At 41.2% G+C, this 20187-nt stretch overlaps 1 protein-coding gene across 1 annotated transcript in view; it reads left to right on the forward strand.

Moving 5' to 3' along the window:
- Positions 1-20187, forward strand: part of SLC30A7 (solute carrier family 30 member 7) — a 47231-nt gene that overhangs the window by 6291 nt on the left and 20753 nt on the right. The window contains exons 2-5 of the mRNA XM_075833351.1: positions 10681-10782; positions 13008-13121; positions 15142-15229; positions 19774-19903. Coding sequence (XP_075689466.1) covers positions 10681-10782; positions 13008-13121; positions 15142-15229; positions 19774-19903 — 434 coding nt within the window. The remainder of the gene's footprint in view (positions 1-10680; positions 10783-13007; positions 13122-15141; positions 15230-19773; positions 19904-20187) is intronic.

Raw genomic sequence — 20187 nt, forward strand, 5'->3', positions numbered from 1 at the left:
GTGTGTGTGTGTGTGTGTGTGTGTGTGTATATATATGTACACCGTGCTGGTATCTATACACTATACCTGTGTGTGTGTGTGTGTGTGTATATATGTACACCGTGCTGGTATCTATACACTATACCTGTGTGTGTGTGTATATATGTACACCGTGCTGGTATCTATACACTATACCTGTGTGTGTATATATGTACACCGTGCTGGTATCTATACACTATACCTGTGTGTGTGTATATGTACACCGTGCTGGTATCTATACACTATACCTGTGTGTGTGTATATATGTACACCGTGCTGGTATCTATACACTATACCTGTGTGTGTGTGTGTATATATGTACACCGTGCTGGTATCTATACACTATACCTGTGTGTGTGTGTGTGTATATATGTACACCGTGCTGGTATCTATACACTATACCTGTGTGTGTGTATATATGTACACCGTGCTGGTATCTATACACTATACCTGTGTGTGTATATATGTACACCGTGCTGGTATCTATACACTATACCTGTGTGTGTATATATGTACACCGTGCTGGTATCTATACACTATACCTGTGTGTGTGTATATGTACACCGTGCTGGTATCTATACACTATACCTGTGTGTGTGTATATATGTACACCGTGCTGGTATCTATACACTATACCTGTGTGTGTGTGTGTATATATGTACACCGTGCTGGTATCTATACACTATACCTGTGTGTGTGTATATATGTACACCGTGCTGGTATCTATACACTATACCTGTGTGTGTATATATGTACACCGTGCTGGTATCTATACACTATACCTGTGTGTGTGTATATATGTACACCGTGCTGGTATCTATACACTATACCTGTGTGTGTGTGTGTGTGCGTGTGTGTGTGTGTGTGTGTGTATATATATGTACACCGTGCTGGTATCTATACACTATACCTGTGTGTGTGTGTGTGTATATATGTACACCGTGCTGGTATCTATACACTATACCTGTGTGTGTATATATGTACACCGTGCTGGTATCTATACACTATACCTGTGTGTGTGTGTGTGTGTGTGTATATATGTACACCGTGCTGGTATCTATACACTCTACCTGTGTGTGTGTGTGTGTGTATATATGTACACCGTGCTGGTATCTATACACTATACCTGTGTGTGTGTATATATGTACACCGTGCTGGTATCTATACACTATACCTGTGTGTGTGTGTATATATGTACACCGTGCTGGTATCTATACACTATACCTGTGTGTGTATATATGTACACCGTGCTGGTATCTATACACTATACCTGTGTGTGTGTGTGTGTGTGTGTATATATGTACACCGTGCTGGTATCTATACACTATACCTGTGTGTGTGTATATATGTACACCGTGCTGGTATCTATACACTATACCTGTGTGTGTGTGTGTGTGTATATATGTACACCGTGCTGGTATCTATACACTATACCTGTGTGTGTGTGTATATATGTACACCGTGCTGGTATCTATACACTATACCTGTGTGTGTGTGTGTGTGTATATATGTACACCGTGCTGGTATCTATACACTATACCTGTGTGTGTGTATATATGTACACCGTGCTGGTATCTATACACTATACCTGTGTGTGTGTGTGTGTGTGTGTGTGTGTGTGTGTGTGTATATATGTACACCGTGCTGGTATCTATACACTATACCTGTGTGTATATATGTACACCGTGCTGGTATCTATACACTATACCTGTGTGTGTGTGTGTATATATGTACACCGTGCTGGTATCTATACACTATACCTGTGTGTGTGTGTGTGTGTGTGTGTGTGTGTGTATATATGTACACCGTGCTGGTATCTATACACTATACCTGTGTGTGTATATGTACACCGTGCTGGTATCTATACACTATACCTGTGTATATATGTACACCGTGCTGGTATCTATACACTATACCTGTGTATATATGTACACCGTGCTGGTATCTATACACTATACCTGTGTGTATATATGTACACCGTGCTGGTATCTATACACTATACCTGTGTGTATATATGTACACCGTGCTGGTATCTATACACTATACATGTGTGTGTGTATATATGTACACCGTGCTGGTATCTATACACTATACATGTGTGTGTGTGTGTGTATATATGTACACCGTGCTGGTATCTATACACTATACATGTGTGTGTGTGTATATATGTACACCGTGCTGGTATCTATACACTATACATGTGTGTGTATATATGTACACCGTGCTGGTATCTATACACTATACATGTATATATGTACCCCGTGCTGGTATCGATACACTATACCTGTATATATGTACCCCGTGCTGGTATCGATACACTATACCTGTATATATGTACACCGTGCTGGTATCTATACCTGTATGTACCCCGTGCTGGTATCTATACACTATACCTGTGTGTATATATGTACACCGTGCTGGTATCTATACACTATACCTGTGTGTATATATGTACACCGTGCTGGTATCTATACACTATACCTGTGTATATATGTACACCGTGCTGGTATCTATACACTATACCTGTGTATATATGTACACCGTGCTGGTATCGATACACTATACCTGTATATATGTACCCCGTGCTGGTATCGATACACTATACCTGTATATATGTACCCCGTGCTGGTATCGATACACTATACCTGTATATATGTACACCGTGCTGGTATCTATACCTGTATGTACCCCGTGCTGGTTTCTATACACTATACCTGTGTATATATGTACACCGTGCTGGTATCTATACACTATACCTGTGTGTATATATGTACACCGTGCTGGTATCGATACACTATACCTGTATATATGTACCCCGTGCTGGTATCGATACACTATACCTGTATATATGTACACTGTCCTGGTATCTATACCTGTATGTACCCCGTGCTGGTATCTATACACTATACCTGTGTATATATGTACACCGTGCTGGTATCTATACACTATACCTGTGTGTATATATGTACACCGTGCTGGTATCTATACACTATACCTGTGTATATATGTACACCGTGCTGGTATCTATACACTATACCTGTATATATGTACCCCGTGCTGGTATCGATACACTATACCTGTATATATGTACACCGTGCTGGTATCGATACACTATACCTGTATATATGTACACCGTGCTGGTATCTATACCTGTATGTACCCCGTGCTGGTATCTATACACTATACCTGTGTATATATGTACACCGTGCTGGTATCTATAAACTATACATGTGTGTGTATATATGTACACCGTGCTGGTATCTATACACTATACCTGTGTATATATGTACACCGTGCTGGTATCTATACACTATACCTGTATATATGTACCCCGTGCTGGTATCGATACACTATACCTGTATATATGTACACTGTCCTGGTATCTATACCTGTATGTACCCCGTGCTGGTATCTATACACTATACCTGTGTATATATGTACACCGTGCTGGTATCTATACACTATACCTGTGTGTGTATATATGTACACCGTGCTGGTATCTATACACTATACCTGTGTGTATATATGTACACCGTGCTGGTATCTATACACTATACCTGTGTATATATGTACACCGTGCTGGTATCTATACACTATACCTGTATATATGTACACCGTGCTGGTATCAATACACTATACCTGTATATATTTACCCCGTGCTGGTATCGATACACTATACCTGTATATATGTACACTGTCCTGGTATCTATACCTGTATGTACCCCGTGCTGGTATCTATACACTATACCTGTGTATATATGTACACCGTGCTGGTATCTATACACTATACCTGTGTATATATGTACACCGTGCTGGTATCTATACACTATACCTGTGTGTGTATATATGTACACCGTGCTGGTATCTATACACTATACCTGTGTATATATGTACACCGTGCTGGTATCTATACACTATACCTGTATATATGTACACCGTGCTGGTATCGATACACTATACCTGTATATATGTACCCCGTGCTGGTATCGATACACTATACCTGTATATATGTACACTGTCCTGGTATCTATACCTGTATGTACACCGTGCTGGTATCTATACACTATACCTGTGTATATATGTACACCGTGCTGGTATCTATACACTATACCTGTGTGTATATATGTACACCGTGCTGGTATCTATACACTATACCTGTGTGTGTGTGTGTATATATGTACACCGTGCTGGTATCTATACACTATACCTGTATATATGTACACCGTGCTGGTATCGATACACTATACCTGTATATATGTACCCCGTGCTGGTATCGATACACTATACCTGTATATATGTACACTGTCCTGGTATCTATACCTGTATGTACCCCGTGCTGGTATCTATACACTATACCTGTGTATATATGTACACCGTGCTGGTATCTATACACTATACCTGTGTGTATATATGTACACCGTGCTGGTATCTATACACTATACCTGTGTGTATATATGTACACCGTGCTGGTATCTATACACTATACCTGTGTATATATGTACACCGTGCTGGTATCTATACACTATACCTGTATATATGTACACCGTGCTGGTATCGATACACTATACCTGTATATATGTACCCCGTGCTGGTATCGATACACTATACCTGTATATATGTACACTGTCCTGGTATCTATACCTGTATGTACCCCGTGCTGGTATCTATACACTATACCTGTGTATATATGTACACCGTGCTGGTATCTATACACTATACCTGTGTGTATATATGTACACCGTGCTGGTATCTATACACTATACCTGTGTGTGTGTATATATGTACACCGTGCTGGTATCTATACACTATACCTGTATATATGTACACCGTGCTGGTATCTATACACTATACCTGTATATATGTACACCGTGCTGGTATCGATACACTATACCTGTATATATGTACCCCGTGCTGGTATCGATACACTATACCTGTATATATGTACACCGTGCTGGAATCTATACACTATACATGTATATATGTACCCCGTGCTGGTATCGATACACTATACATGTATATATGTACCCCGTGCTGGTATCGATACACTATACCTGTATATATGTACCCCGTGCTGGTATCGATACACTATACCTGTATATATGTACACTGTCCTGGTATCTATACCTGTATGTACCCCGTGCTGGTATCTATACACTATACCTGTGTATATATGTACACCGTGCTGGTATCTATACACTATACCGGTGTGTGTATATATGTACACCGTGCTGGTATCTATACACTATACCTGTGTATATATGTACACCGTGCTGGTATCTATACACTATACCTGTATATATGTACCTCGTGCTGGGATCCACACGCTATACCTGTATGTATATATGTACCCCGTGCTGGGATCCACACGCTATACCTGTATGTATATATGTACCCCGTGCTGGGATCCATACGCTATACCTGTATGTATGTACCCCGTGGTGGGATCTATACACTATACCTGTGTGTGTATGTATGTACCCCGTGCTGGGATCCACACGCTATACCTGTGTGTGTATATATGTACCTCGTGCTGGGATCCACACGCTATACCTGTATGTATATATGTACCCCGTGCTGGGATCCACACGCTATACCTGTATGTATATATGTACCCCGTGCTGGGATCCATACGCTATACCTGTATGTACATACTCCGTGCTGGGATCCATACGCTATACCTGTATGTACGTACCCCGTGGTGGGATCTATACGTGTGTGTGTGTGTGTGTGTGTGTGTGTATATATATATATATATATCTCTACAGCTACACACTGCTGGTGTGTGTACACTCTGTTGGTATACACCAGGGGTCAGCAACCTATTGCACGAGTGCCACAGCTGTCACGCTGAGTCCTAAGCCTCACAAATGCTCCAGCCTAAACCTAGCCCAAAACTTCCCCCCTGGCTTTATTGATCGCTCTAGCGTGCGCTGACGTCACTGGTTTCCTTTGGGCCAGGGTGAGATTTACCTAAAGGAACCAGTGACGCTGACGCAATCAAGAGGGAGACGTTTGGCCGGGATTTAGCCGCCAGTCTTATGTACGTAGTGCAATTCTACGAATGGCGGCTGCCGCTCCTAACACAACGTATCCCCCCCCCCCATCCTTTATAAGTCACATAAGCCTAGCAAGGAACAATAGGTGAGCTTGTGTCTTATGTCACATACATGGTAACAGTTTGTGTTGTATGACTTTTATGTTGCATGGCACACTAAATACTTCATCTTTGTTTTTTGTTTTTTAAATCAGCATTCCGTATAGAAATGGTTGTATACCCCTGCCTTACACTATATATGCACACCATGCCAGTATATAACCCTGTACCTCACCACACACACACACACACATATATATATATGTGTATATATATATGATCCTGCACCTCACACATCACCATACACTACATATGTATATATTTATTTGTACACTATGCCAGTATATGACCCTGTGCCTCACACATCACCATACACTACGTATATATTTATTTATATGTACACCACACCAGTATATGGATCCTGTACGTCCCTCATCGTTATACACTATAGATGTAAACCATGTTTGAGGCAGTGAGCCATAATGTGTATAACGACTGCGTGAAAAACACATGCCACTCGCAAAGCACATGGACAGGTTTTACGTGCGTATTTTACAAGTAAATCTGTCACGCTCATGTGAATTTCGCCTTGGTTTTAGAGGTAATGCTCTTTACCTGAGACGGGAGGTTGCAGTAACTCCCCCACTGGTGTCACTGACGTCTGTAACGGCTTCTGCACGCTTTCAAGTCAATGTTACGCGTATTAATTTTTTTTATTTTTTTTTCCCATTCCCAGTTTTTTTTCTTTTCACTTGCAAAAATGCCAGGATATTATCTTTATTCACGATGTGGAGACCATAAAATACTTGGTTTACAATATTCATTGGCAGTCCTGTCAAGAAGTATATTTGAGAAGAAAAAAAAAAAGAATAAATTGAATCGGGTAATCAGCAAATTATTATTGCCCTATAATCATCCCTGGGAATCGCTGATAACCATGGTTTTCAGCAGTCAAAAAAAGCATTTTTTTTTTTTTTTTTATTCAATTATACTTTCTTTAAATATCATATTGTTTAACATGTTTTTGCATACCAAGCTGGAAGTTTATTCGAGATCCAGTCTCCAAATTAACATTTTCACTACAAAGAGTGCCCTTATGGCCTGACACAATGGCTTCTTAACCCCTTCAGGGCGCAGCCTGTTTTGGCCTTGTGGAACAGCCAACTTTTTCAAATCTGACGTGTCACTTTATGTGGCAATAACTTGGGAATGCTTTTACCTATTCAGGCGACTGAGATTTTCTCCTGACACATTGTACTTTGTTAGTGGAAAAATTTGGTCCATCAATTGAATATTTATTAGTGAAAAACACCAAAATTTTGGAGAATTTGCAAAAATGTGCATTTTTCGAAATGTAAATGCATCTGCTTGTAAAACAGATAGTAAATACCACACAAAATAGTCACTAGTGACCATTTCCCACATGTCTACTTTGTTTGTATCGTTTTTTTGAACGTCCTTTTATTTTTCTAGGACGATACAAGGCTTAGAACTTTAGCAACAATTTCTCACATTTTCAAGAAAATTTCAAAAGGCTATTTTTACAGGTAGTTTAGCTCTGAAGTGGTTTTGAAAGCCTTATATATTAGAATCCCCCAATAAATTACCCCGTTTTAAAAACTGCACCCCTCAAAGTATTCAAAACTGCATTTGGAACGTTTCTTAACCCTTTAGGTGTTTCACAGGAAATAAAGCAAAGTAGAGGGGAAATTTACAAATCAATTTTTTATTTTTTTTTGCCGACATTTATTTGTAACACATTTTTTTCTACAACACAGACTGTTTTACCAGAGAAACGGAAATCAATATTTACAGGTCTACACATACGAGCACCTTTTCATACGTGCCTATCTCGGGTAGATGTATGTTCTGCAGTCGCTGGAACGGGTAATCTGGTCTGGGTACCGTTATGTCACATATGTCATGCCGTGCGCATATCATGCAGGCTACTACAAATCTAGTGGTGGCATTATTGAATCCAGGTACAAGCCAATTTTCTGTTACCTGGCTGCACATACTCATTGCCAGGCCTGTCATCTCTTGAACTAATTGGCTAACCCGATGATCCAACAAAAGTCCTACTACCAATGGGCCCGTAATTGTGGGCGATGTCAAAAGCGTACCTAGAGACAGCGTAAATGTTAGCCGTCTTGGGTTATTTGCACACGATAACTGAAATTCAGGAGAAAACAGCTCATGAATGTCAGACGTAATTGCATGTACTCGCGTTTTGCGTGGCGTCTTTTACGGATGTAGTTTGGAGCTGTTCTTCATTGGAGTCAATGAAAAACTGCTCCAGTACGTCCCAAGAAGTGTCCTGCACTTCTTTTGACGAGGCTGTCATTTTATGCGCCGTCTTTTGACAGCGACGCGTAAAATGGCAGGTCGTCGGCACAGTACATCGTAAAGCTCATTGAAAGTAACGGCCAGATGTTTGTAGACGTATTGGAGCCGTTTTTTCAGACGTAATTCGAGGCGTAAAACGCCTCCATTGCGTCTGAAAATAGGTAGTGTGAACCCAGCCTTACCTTTTGCCAGGTTACAAGCCTCAGCGAGCACCTCCAGCTCTGCTTCTTGAGATGAACAAGAAGGTGAGAGTGGTTTCAATTACCCCTGTGGACACATTACCCATGTACAGAGATGTTATAGTATATCTGGAAAGCTGAGTGTCGGGTGTCCCAGACACTCGGCTCTCTCAGAACAAATGGACAACAGGAGAAAGTTTCCTTTGATCCTTAACAATTTCTACACAACAGCTAAATAAACACAATTTTCAAGAGACGTATAAATATACACACATCCACGCAGCAAAGTTCATTGCAGGTTCACTACACAGCATTCAGCTTTCTCATCTTGCACACACACACACGCACACACAGATGTACGCAATGGATTCACACTACCTTTGAACAATTTTTTTCACTGACTCTATAAAGATTCCCTCTGCACAATCCGCTACTTTCCAAAGGAGGGGGTCACGCCCTTACTCATCATAGCTTCTGTTTCATACAATCTTAACAGTTTCAATGCTCGATGCCGCCAAAAATTCTCTCATACCGTAAACCTCGATTCACACAAATGCAACAACAACTCAAGATAACGTACGTACGTACGTACGTACGTACGTACGTACGTACAGACGTACCTGCAATCGTTCATTACACAATAAGCTTTCAAATACCTCATACTTCTGGATAAATCACTGCATTCAGCAGATTTGACTTCATGAGAGCTAATTCCAGCCTCGGCAATGAATGAGTGACAAAAAGGTTTTGTAAGAATAAGCTTCTTACATACCGTCCGGTTTTTAATATTCACTGATGCAATGCCGCCTGGCGTCCATGTGACCGCTTATCAGACTAACAATCTCCCAGGTTTCGGCACCAAAACTGGCTCAATCATGGGCCAACATATCTTAGACTGAAATTTGTAATAAGAATGTCAACCGATACCCGCCCTCCAGCGATTTATCCAGTTTCAAATCATGTTTTATTGATCTATCGGAGAGAAATTAGACACACTGACACTGCTGGTATGCTCACAATACTCCTCTGAGGTTTATTGCCAAACTTCATTCCAATAATATTCAGTAACTTTACCGAAGTGTCTTGAGAGTGAATAGACATTGCCTCTAGCCAGAATGCGATGTCTAGTCACACTCCTGACACTTCAGTAAAGTTTCTGTGGGACTTACTCAGACAGCACAGCGTGATCTTGCGAGATCACGCTGTGCTGTGATTAAGTCCAACAGAAACTTTACCGAAGTGTCGAGTGTGTATAGACATCGCATCCTGCCTGGAGGCGACATCTACTCATTCTCAAGACACTTCGGTAAAGTTACTGTTGGTGTATGTGACAGCGTGATCTCGCGAGATCACTCTGTGCAGTGAAACAAGCTGGGCTGGAATGGAGAGAAGTGTATGACGCTGATTGGTCAGCGTCATACGCTATTCTCTTTACAATGCCCAGTTGGTAAAAAGGTAAGAAACACCCAGTTGTCTATTAACAAACTAATTAGCATAAAACTAAATTGTATTCATAACTTGCTCAAAATTGATCGTTTTTCAAAATAAAATCCACTGTTATCTACATTACAGCGCCAATCAAATTATGTAGTGGATCGGGCATTTATAATCTGGTGACCGAGCCTCTTTAACTTTTGTACTGAGGCAGTGTGGTACCGAACAAAGTGAATTTAGTCTCCTGCATAGAAATACGTATTAGATTGAGTCAGTTACAGGAGCCTTCGGAGGTGTCAGTGATACCTAGAGGCGTTCTTGAAATCCTCTGCATACACACACACACACACACACACACACACACACACACACACACACACACACACACACACACCCCCCTGCTTGCAGATGTCACACGAAATATTTTTCAGCCTATTTAACTATGAAATTGCGTTACTGCAAATTACATACATCTCCTTGACTAAAAACACTCCTTATAGTTTCAATTACCCCTGTGGACATATTACCCATGTACAGAGATGTTATATCTGGAAAGCTGGTGACTGGTTCATTATGGTCATTTTATGTCCTTTCTGCTTCCTCCATCAGGTCAATCTTCTCAGACTCTACATCTAGAAATCTATTCTCCTTTCTCTGCTTGAATCTTTCGTTTGCATTCGTGGAGCTTTTTTATGGGATATGGAGCAACAGGTAATACAGGACTTTGGAAGACATCCTGGTTAGCAATTATATTTTGACCACTGTTTAAGTTTGTTTTTGCACTTAAAGGCTATGTACACCATTTGAAAAGAAATAAATGTTGAGTTTTTTTCAAGGTTTTATGTTATTTTAAACTACTTTTAGATTCACTTAACAAAATTGGCTCGGCTGATAGTGGGTCCTGCGTGTCTCCAACACACAGTATTCAGCTAGTAATGACCACAACTAAGTTCATAACTCGGAGACACGCAGGACCAGCTTTCAGCCAAACAATCGGTTCAGCTGAACTGACGGAATCCGGTTTTACGAAACAATACAATCCTTTTTTTTTTTTTTTTTTTTGTCAATTTAAAAGTTGTATAAAATCACAAGTTGTTGCTTTCTTGACATATAACCCTTTAAAAGTCTATATACACTTCTGAAAGGAAATATTTTTTAAGTCCTTAATTATATATTTGCATTGCCATATTATGCGTGCTACGCTGTATAGACCGCAGAACGAGTACTCCCGGTATAAACCTTTTACTATGGAGAGAAGGTAACTCCCCAGCATTTTACCATGTCATACTTCAGAGACACACATCAAGAATAGCAATAATGAGCAATTGACCAAGTCCTTACCAAAGGCAGAAGGCCCTCTGTTGTTGGACGGTGTAGAACCTGTTAGTTCCGGGTACATGCTTCCGCCTGCCCCAGAGGCAGCATAATGCTAGGAAGGCTCCTCTTAATACACAATGCATTTTATACACAATCCATAGATTATCTAATGTGGCAATTGATGTTTTGTGAACTTTTATGCCTTTCTTGCAGTTCTGTTTGTACTAATGACTACACGTGCCTTTTTTATAGTAGGGGCTTTTGCACTGTCTTTTGTGGTGCATAGGAGTCACTTGCGTGTTGCTTTAACTGAGAAATCTAGTCAAAATTATCTTATGATAAATACATATGATATATCAAACGTGTGAGAAAATCACATTGTTAAAATTTGATCTCCGACTGCCACTGATCTTCAGAACTAGCGGGCTTAATCGAGAATCTGTTATTGTCGGCCAGCACTATTCACTTTAATCAAACTTCGCTGCAATACAGGCACAGTACATTGACAAGAGTAGTGCCGTGTCTGGGGAAAAATGCCGTAAGGGACGTGGTCCATTCATAATGCTGATCAGCGGCTGTCAGACCGGTTGAATCCTCACCAACCACACATTGATGGCATATCCTTGAAATCGATGCTTAAGGTCATACAAAACTTCTGAGGAGGTAGCAAAAATCTCCATTTTCCATAGGAATCAGAGTCTCTATTTAATCTGGCTCTCCCCCTTTTTTATTTTTTTATTTTATTTTAACACTGCCTGGCAGATTTATTGTAAGTGGTTCATTTCAAATCCACCTACAATCGTAAGTTTTTGTTTAGTTACACCTCTAGCAGAGTTTGACATTTAAGCTCTAACTTCAACATGTTTTCTTAACCTTTTAATGATAATAGGTATTTTGTGCTTTATATGAAAACTTGAGCAGGGCAGCATGAAGCCCCTGCCAAAACCATAATAAGTATAATAAATACTGAGAAATTCACAATTCAACGTTGGGTCCTGGCTGCCAGTTTTTTCCCTGGCTTCAGGCACTGAATGTACAACTTTACAGCCATATTCAGATCTTCTATTTCCATGTAAGTAACCGCACCAGGTCTGCACTAGGGTGGAGTCCAGCAGTGTCACCCACCAGCCACAGCCTCTGTTGCTGCACCATTGTCCACTAATTAATCTAAACGGTTAACTACTGCTTTATTGGAATTTCCCTTTTAACAACCATTTGTGCCAAACTTTTATAGTGAATGTGGCGCTAAACCTGCTCAGTACCGTATAACGTTTTATGAGTGTCCTTCTGCCAGATTCTAGGAGCCAATATTGTGGACCAAAACCAGCTCGGTTACAGAATAGTAAATTTGGGGCATGCTGTGTGCCAAGTTATCACACTCCTTTTTTGTATTTTCTAAGAAGTGTCATTGCTTGATTTTATACTGGTACAACTGTTTAAATAAAGTTGTCAAAATCACTTGCTCCTTTATGTAACATATGAATAAATGTGCCCCAATTACGTGGTTAACTCGTTAACATTAAATCTGGATTATGTTAGTAGAAAAAGATATACATTTTATTAGATATATATTTGTCGAACCAAATGTAGATGCTAATATTTCCATGTCTCTTCTGCAGCTTGGGTTTGATCTCGGATTCCTTCCACATGTTTTTCGATTGTACTGCATTGCTAGCCGGCCTGGCTGCTTCTGTAATTTCCCGGTGGAAAACAAATGAAACCTTCTCATATGGGTAAGGTGTGTGCTTGTGTGGCTCTGTGTAATGATGTTCGTATGTAGATAAATGTGCGCAGCTTAAAGGGGTTGTACCAGAATCGATAATTATCACCTATCCACAGGATAGGTCATAATCGTCTGATCACTGGGGGCTCCGCCACGGCTCCACTGCAGCGAGGAGGACTTTGATTATAGCGGTGGTCGAGCATGCGTCCTGCCGCTCTATTCAAAGTTTATAGAACTGACGAAACAGCTGACTACAGCGCTCGGCTGTTTCCATCGGTTCCGTAGACGTTGATTGGATCGGTGGGGCACATACTCGACCAATGCTCCGTTCAAGCTACTCCTCACTGCGGGGGGTGCAGTGAGAAGGGGAGGGACCTGGACTTACTTTTTCCGCAATCAGGGGTTCCAGCAGTCCGACAATTATCTGTAAATTGTGGAAAATTGGCGATTCTGTTACAACTCCTTTTAATACTCCTACGATACACATTCTTCTTACATTAATAAGTATTCCTCTTTGGCTCAGATCAAGCATTTGGGCAGTTTGGTGAGATCTTGTGAAGACCTCACAGCAACTTCTTAGGAGCACTTTGTCAGATCAGACACAAACAATACATATGGCTTATCGGACCAGTTTTAAATTGGAAAATATCTGCCCAGTGTACATTATCATTTTAACCATAAATTGGTATTTAAATTTGTTGCAAAATGAAAATGTAATGAATTGATCATGTAGCGTTTTGTTAGGTAAATGACTTTTACATGTTGTTTTTTTTTTTTAAATATATATATATATATATATATATATATATATATATATATTATAAATTTTCCCACACTGTACAGTCATATAAATGTTGGCACATAATCTTTTGTTGGCTCCTTTGGGAAATTAGTGTTTGAGTCGGCTGTGTTTGCACAGTAAATACAGCCTAGTTAAACATGCATTACTTTACTCAGACTTTTTATTCTACGTTCACTGTGAAAAGCTTCCAACGTGGAGCCCTGATGTACAGTTGCATACCGTGCCCATTTTATTTATTTATTTTTACGCTAAAAACAGTATACTGCACGGTATATGTGTTTGCAGGATCCGCTGTATTGAAAGCAGAGTAGACCAAAGCGATAAAAAGGTATACCGCCTAAACGCATGCCAAAAGTACACTTTTGGCATATGTTGGGCGCATTGTAGGCTATGGATACATCCAACATATATACGGCGACCATACACCACAAACCTGGTGTGAGCATAGCCTCATTTCAATAGGGGTAGCGAAAAGCAGCTTCCAGTCCCCTCTGGTACTGCTGACCTCCCAAAGGTACAAAGTATTAGGTTCAAATCCAACTTACCCAATTCTTTCTCCTGATGCCAGTCTTTGCGGGCACCGTCAGACAGGACCATAAATAAGATGGTCAGCAATTCTGCTGAGATCTGTGGGATCTGATGATGGACATCTCTTGCCTGTGGACAGTTCAATACTTATGACTGCTTTTTTACTTTTTTCTCAAGTCTGATAAAATCTGATTAAACATAAAAGTGTCCAAAGAAAGTTACTGCAATATAAGCAAATAGAAAAGTCACATATATGAGCCTCTGTTAACTTCTGCATTGTGGCGGATCTGCGGCGGGTTTTACCTGATCAAGAAATCCTAAATCGCAGCTCCTATACCAGGTAAGGCTTTGTTCACATCTGCGTCAGGGCTCCGTTCCGTCTGAGCTTTCCATTAGAACGGAGCCATGACTAACACAAGCTGAAACCAAATGTGTCAGTCAGGGCTCCATTCCGACGGAAAGTTCAGACGGAACGTCGGAACGAAGCCCTGACGCAGATGTGAACATAGCCTTACTTCTGTAAAGGTGCTTATAAAGATGTGGCCTAATCATAATGTGATAGGGCAATGGGCAGGAGCCACAGACAGAAAATCAAAGAGCACCAGTAGACGTGATAAGCCAACAGGAGGGTTGCGCGCTACTAAATGTACCCAGGATGTTTCTGCTTAGTCTGTAATGTGCTTCTTTTTATTGATTCCAGGTTTGTCCGGGCAGAAGTCCTGGCGGGTTTTGTGAATGGTCTCTTCCTGATCTTTACAGCATTTTTCATCTTCTCCGAGGGAGTGGAGGTATTCAGAGTACAGACAGAATCATTGTCCTCAGGATTGTAGTATGCAAAATGGCCCCATTATGGGAAAGACAATTTTTTTTCTAGAAAATAAAATTGATATTGTAGCAAACTATCTCTATGCGAATGCAGCGCTTACTAATGAATTATTGCAATGTTTTTTTTATTCTTGGTTACACCATTTCAGAAGTAGCAGAGCTGTGTTTGTCATTTAACTATTTGGCACGTTTTCGCCAAAGCAGAAGCGTTACCAGCAGTCCTGTGTAAAACTGCACCATGTGATAAATGGCTCCGCTACATCTTCATGTGTATACCCACTTTTTTTTTTTTGTAGCGGTTTCTACAATTCCCAAAAGCCATGTCATTTGTCTCACTAGTAAACGAGAACCAATCCTGTGGTTTACATAAGTTTTGATAACAAAACCTCTATTTAGATCATCTCAGGCCTCATTCACATCACGTTTTTGGCCGATGTTGAACGTCTATGCGAAAAAACAATGGCATCGGTGGCCCACAGACTATAATGGGATACATTTAACTTATACGTCATTACCTTTTTATGACCTCTGTTAAACCGATGCCATAATATCCTTTGCGTGATGGATGCCACTGTTGGGCATCCTGCACACAGGACGGAAATACTGCAGTGTTTCTGCAGTTCCTACAAAAGATAAATTGACAATGCTGCAGATTATGGCCTCATGCACATGGCCGTGCCCGTAATCACGGCCTGCGATTGTGGGCCGCAGCCCACATTCTCTGCCCGTTCTCCCATACAAAGAATGGGAGCAAGGCCCGTAAAACGCAAAAGATAGGACATGTCCTATCTTTTGCGGTACACGTCTACGACACGGACACCTATCCGTAGCGATACGGAAAGCTGTCTGTGGCCAATAGAAGTGGATGGGTCCGCAATTACGGAGAATATTTTTGGTTGTATACATAGGGCCTAAGACCGTAAAAATTCTCTAATTGCGGACCGTAATACGGGCCGCAATTACCGACTCAGCCACTTCTATTGGCCGCAGACACCTTTCCATATCTCTACGGATAGGTGTCCGTGCTGTGGGAGTGTACCGCAAAGCATAGCACATGTCCTATCTTTTACGTTTTATGGGCCGTGCTTCTATACTTTGGGAGGACGGGCCAAGAATGTGGGCTGCGCCAGTCACCGGCCGTGCCCGCTATCATGGGCTGTGATTACGGGCACGGCCGTGAGCATGAGGCCTAAGAATCCGCACTGCAGGTCCATTTCCACACGTGTTATCTGCAGATTTTTTTTTTGTTTGTTTTTTCTTTATCTTGTGGATAAGATTTGTTCAACTCTCATCCACTTTGCTGCTGTTCTGATGCTTTGTGAAATTTCCGTCCCTTGTGCGTATACGTCATGAAAAGCTATTGAAAAACTCATTAAGTATACGTCTTTATCGGATGCTTGTAAAATATGCTATACAATGGCGTACATCACTTATAGGCTCCCATGGTTGTAAAAACTGATACCGCACAGTATACGTTTTTGCCGGTTCCTGTTGCATGAAATAGTCTACTACTAAAAAAAAAAAAAAAAAAATATACTGACATATATTAGCCCTTTGGAGGCAAAACGGATGTTCCTTTGGCCTCTGTCGGGCTAATGGAGCCCTATAAGCACGTTTAGAGTACATGCCAGGAGATTTCCTGGCGTACACGCTATTTGTACATCACAAACGTGGTGTGAACGGGGACTTGTAAGTACCTCTGTTTCTTCAATGAATTGTGTCTGCACTTTTTTCTCAGTGTTTGGCATTGTAGCTGAAGTAGGGTTAAGGCCCTTTTACACCGGGCCATTATCGGGCAGACAAGTGTTCATATAACGCTCGTTGCCGATAATTGCAACGTGTAAACAGGGCAGCGATCAGCAGATGAACGAGAAAACGCTCGATCTGCTGATCATATCGTTTTAAATTTTTTGTTAATATTATCGTTGTCGGCAGCGCATCTTCCTGTGTAAACAGGGAGACGCGCTGCCGACATGACGATAATGGATGGGATGAGCGATCGGAATAACGACCACTCGTCCCCATCCATAGCTCCTTGTGACAGGAGCAAACGAGCACCGATCAAAAATGTCTCGTTGATTGGCGCTCGCTGGCAGTGTAAAAGGCCCTTTAGTTTCTGTTCAAATAGGATCTGCTGGAGCTGGTAAACATGACACATGAATCAAACAAGTTCCTGATCTTATGAAACCATTATAGGGGTCAATGCACACGTTGCGTATCTTGCTGTGGAAAATACACCCCAAAACCGCAGCAATACGCAGGAAATTCGCAAGTAAGAAAAGCACCTAATCGTGCGTTTTTCAATACGTTTTCGGTGAGGCTTTTACGTCTTGATACGTTTTTCGGCGCATTTTCATGCTGCGGGTTTTGGTGCGATTTTCCACAGCACTAGGCACATACAACTTATCAAGCGGAAACGCAAGATAAATTGACATGCTGCGTATTTTAAAATCCGCACCGCAGGTCAATTTACGTGTGGGAAAAATACTTCAGCGTGTACGTAACATTTCCTGCAATCTCATTGCTGTGGTCTTGCCGCACGCAAAACCACACGTAATACGCATCGTGTGCATTGTCCCTAACACTAGTGATGCCGCTCGCTGTTTAAATAAATGCAATGACATCCATTTTTATTAATGTATGTGCATATGGATGGTTAATCTGTATTTCTATCCCCTTTCAAATGACCTCACTATTGCATATTTGTTACAATGAATGATTTCTGATCTGTCGTGTGTGCACACGCACGCACACGCACGCACACGGCGAAAACCTTGCCGGCACGCTGATTAGAGCTGTTGTCAAATTGCTTGTTAATGGCCGTGTGGTGTTGCGGTAAAACCTGCCGGTCAGCTGCAAAATCGTGCCGCCATTAATGAATTGACAGTTATAGCTGCACGATTTTTCATGTCATTAATAAGCAATTTGACTACCGCTTTGAAGAGCATGCCGACATGGTTTTCAATCCATGCCGCTCCGTAGGGCCTTCTACAATCAGCTTGGGATTGTGCAGCTTATTGAGGATCATGAGCGCATGATGTATACATTTAACATACACCATTAAACTCTATGGTGACCTATATCACGGTTATGGCATCCAAGACCAGCAACAGTGGGAGAAGGTAGGACGGGGATCCTAGAGATAGGTGGGACCCGCATCAACCAGACATTTCTGGCATATCCTGTGCCATAAATGTCCCAGATGTGAATACCCCTTTGAAGGGGTTTTCTGAGTTTATGAGAAACACAGAAAATGACCTATGTGTGTCTGGATGCTCACCAGGTGATGCCACCATAGCTCAAAAGTAGCAATTTTTTGTTTTCATCATGTTGCCAAGTTCTGTGCAGCACTGTTCTTAGTTTGTTGCTGCTCAGTTCCCGTGGTTCCTCTCCCCTATTACAGATATTGCCTATATTTACAGCTGCCTGCATGCCCCTCTTTTACAACGTGTGTAAGTTAGTGCTGTAATTACTTGCAGTCTGCTTCCGGGACGTAGCTATGCGCTCTCTGGAGGGATCGTGTTTCTCATGCTAGGCAGCAGAGACAGGGAGGGGTGGAGCAGTGCATATAAGTGGCATTTGAGGTCTTCCAAGCAGAAGAAAAACACCAGGAGCACGGTCATGGGATAGCGTGTGAGACTGGCAGACCATTCAGCTACAGACAGCACATTAGTGACTAATCCTTATGGAGATTAACCAGTTGCACACACGTTTTAAAGACTGGAAAATGCCTTTTCATTTAGAAGTGATTGATGTATAATTGATCAGAGAGATTGAACTTGATAAGTTTTTTTTGTTTTCCCCATGCTAACTTTATTAACATCACCTAGAGACAGGCAGCCATTTTAAACAAGTAAATACACTCCTAGTGAAGTAGTTTCCATCATTAGTCGTATTCTCTTAGCCCCTGGATGTGTTGCCCTTACACATGGATGTCTTGTAGCCCTGTTGCTAACTAGGAGTCACACTGACGCCATGTTTAGTCCTATTCAGTTAGCTTATGAATGCATTACATAGGACTAATTGGTGGACAATACTGTCCTACTGGAGCCTACAGCACTGGTATAAGAATGGTATGTGAGCAGGATTTCTAATACTTGCATATAAAAAAAAAAAAAACAAACAACAACAAAACTATGGTTTCCTATTCTATAAATAATTTTTGGGGGAAAATGAACAACCCCTTTGACACAACACCACAGCCAATCCGTACATTCCACAGTCGTGTAGGGTTCAAACAAAATGGCCCCTGCTTTCTGACAGATCAGATATACCACATTAATATTACAGGGCCGTAGGATAGAATCACAGCCTCTACTACTGGTGACAGGTCATCTTTAGTGTAAAACCTTAAATCTAGTAATGATTCCACATCTGTGTTATAAGGCAATTCTAGTTCCCTCTCCCATTTGATTTAGTGCAGAAACCATACAGCAGAAGAAATGTGCTATAAAAAGCTACTTCTGATGTGGCTTCTGACTCTAATACAGGTTTTGTTTCTCTTCAGCGAGCGTTGGACACCCCTGAGGTGCATCATGAACGGCTACTTCCAGTTTCTGTCCTGGGACTCCTTGTGAACCTCGTTGGAATATTTGTGTTCCAACATGGCGGAAATCATGGGCACTCGCATGATGGTGGTATGTCAACTGGTAACATTATGGCTATAGTATTAAGAAGCTCTTGTCGCTGTTGGTTGTTTGGCGAAACAGAGGAGTGTGCTGCTTCTTTCTCTCATGACTACATACACTTGTTTTAAGGTAGCAGCACTAATCTCTTCCCCTCCCCCCGGCCTGAACAGACAGAGCTTTTACTGACTGCAAACGATCTTGTAAATGCCAAGGAATTGGAACACAAGTTATATTGGATAGTTGTGTAACTTGTGTAACTTTTAATTATACAATGATTACGCTTCATTTACAAA

Source organism: Rhinoderma darwinii, chromosome 7 (assembly GCF_050947455.1).
Source record: "Rhinoderma darwinii isolate aRhiDar2 chromosome 7, aRhiDar2.hap1, whole genome shotgun sequence".
NCBI classification, from domain to species: Eukaryota; Metazoa; Chordata; class Amphibia; order Anura; family Rhinodermatidae; genus Rhinoderma; species Rhinoderma darwinii.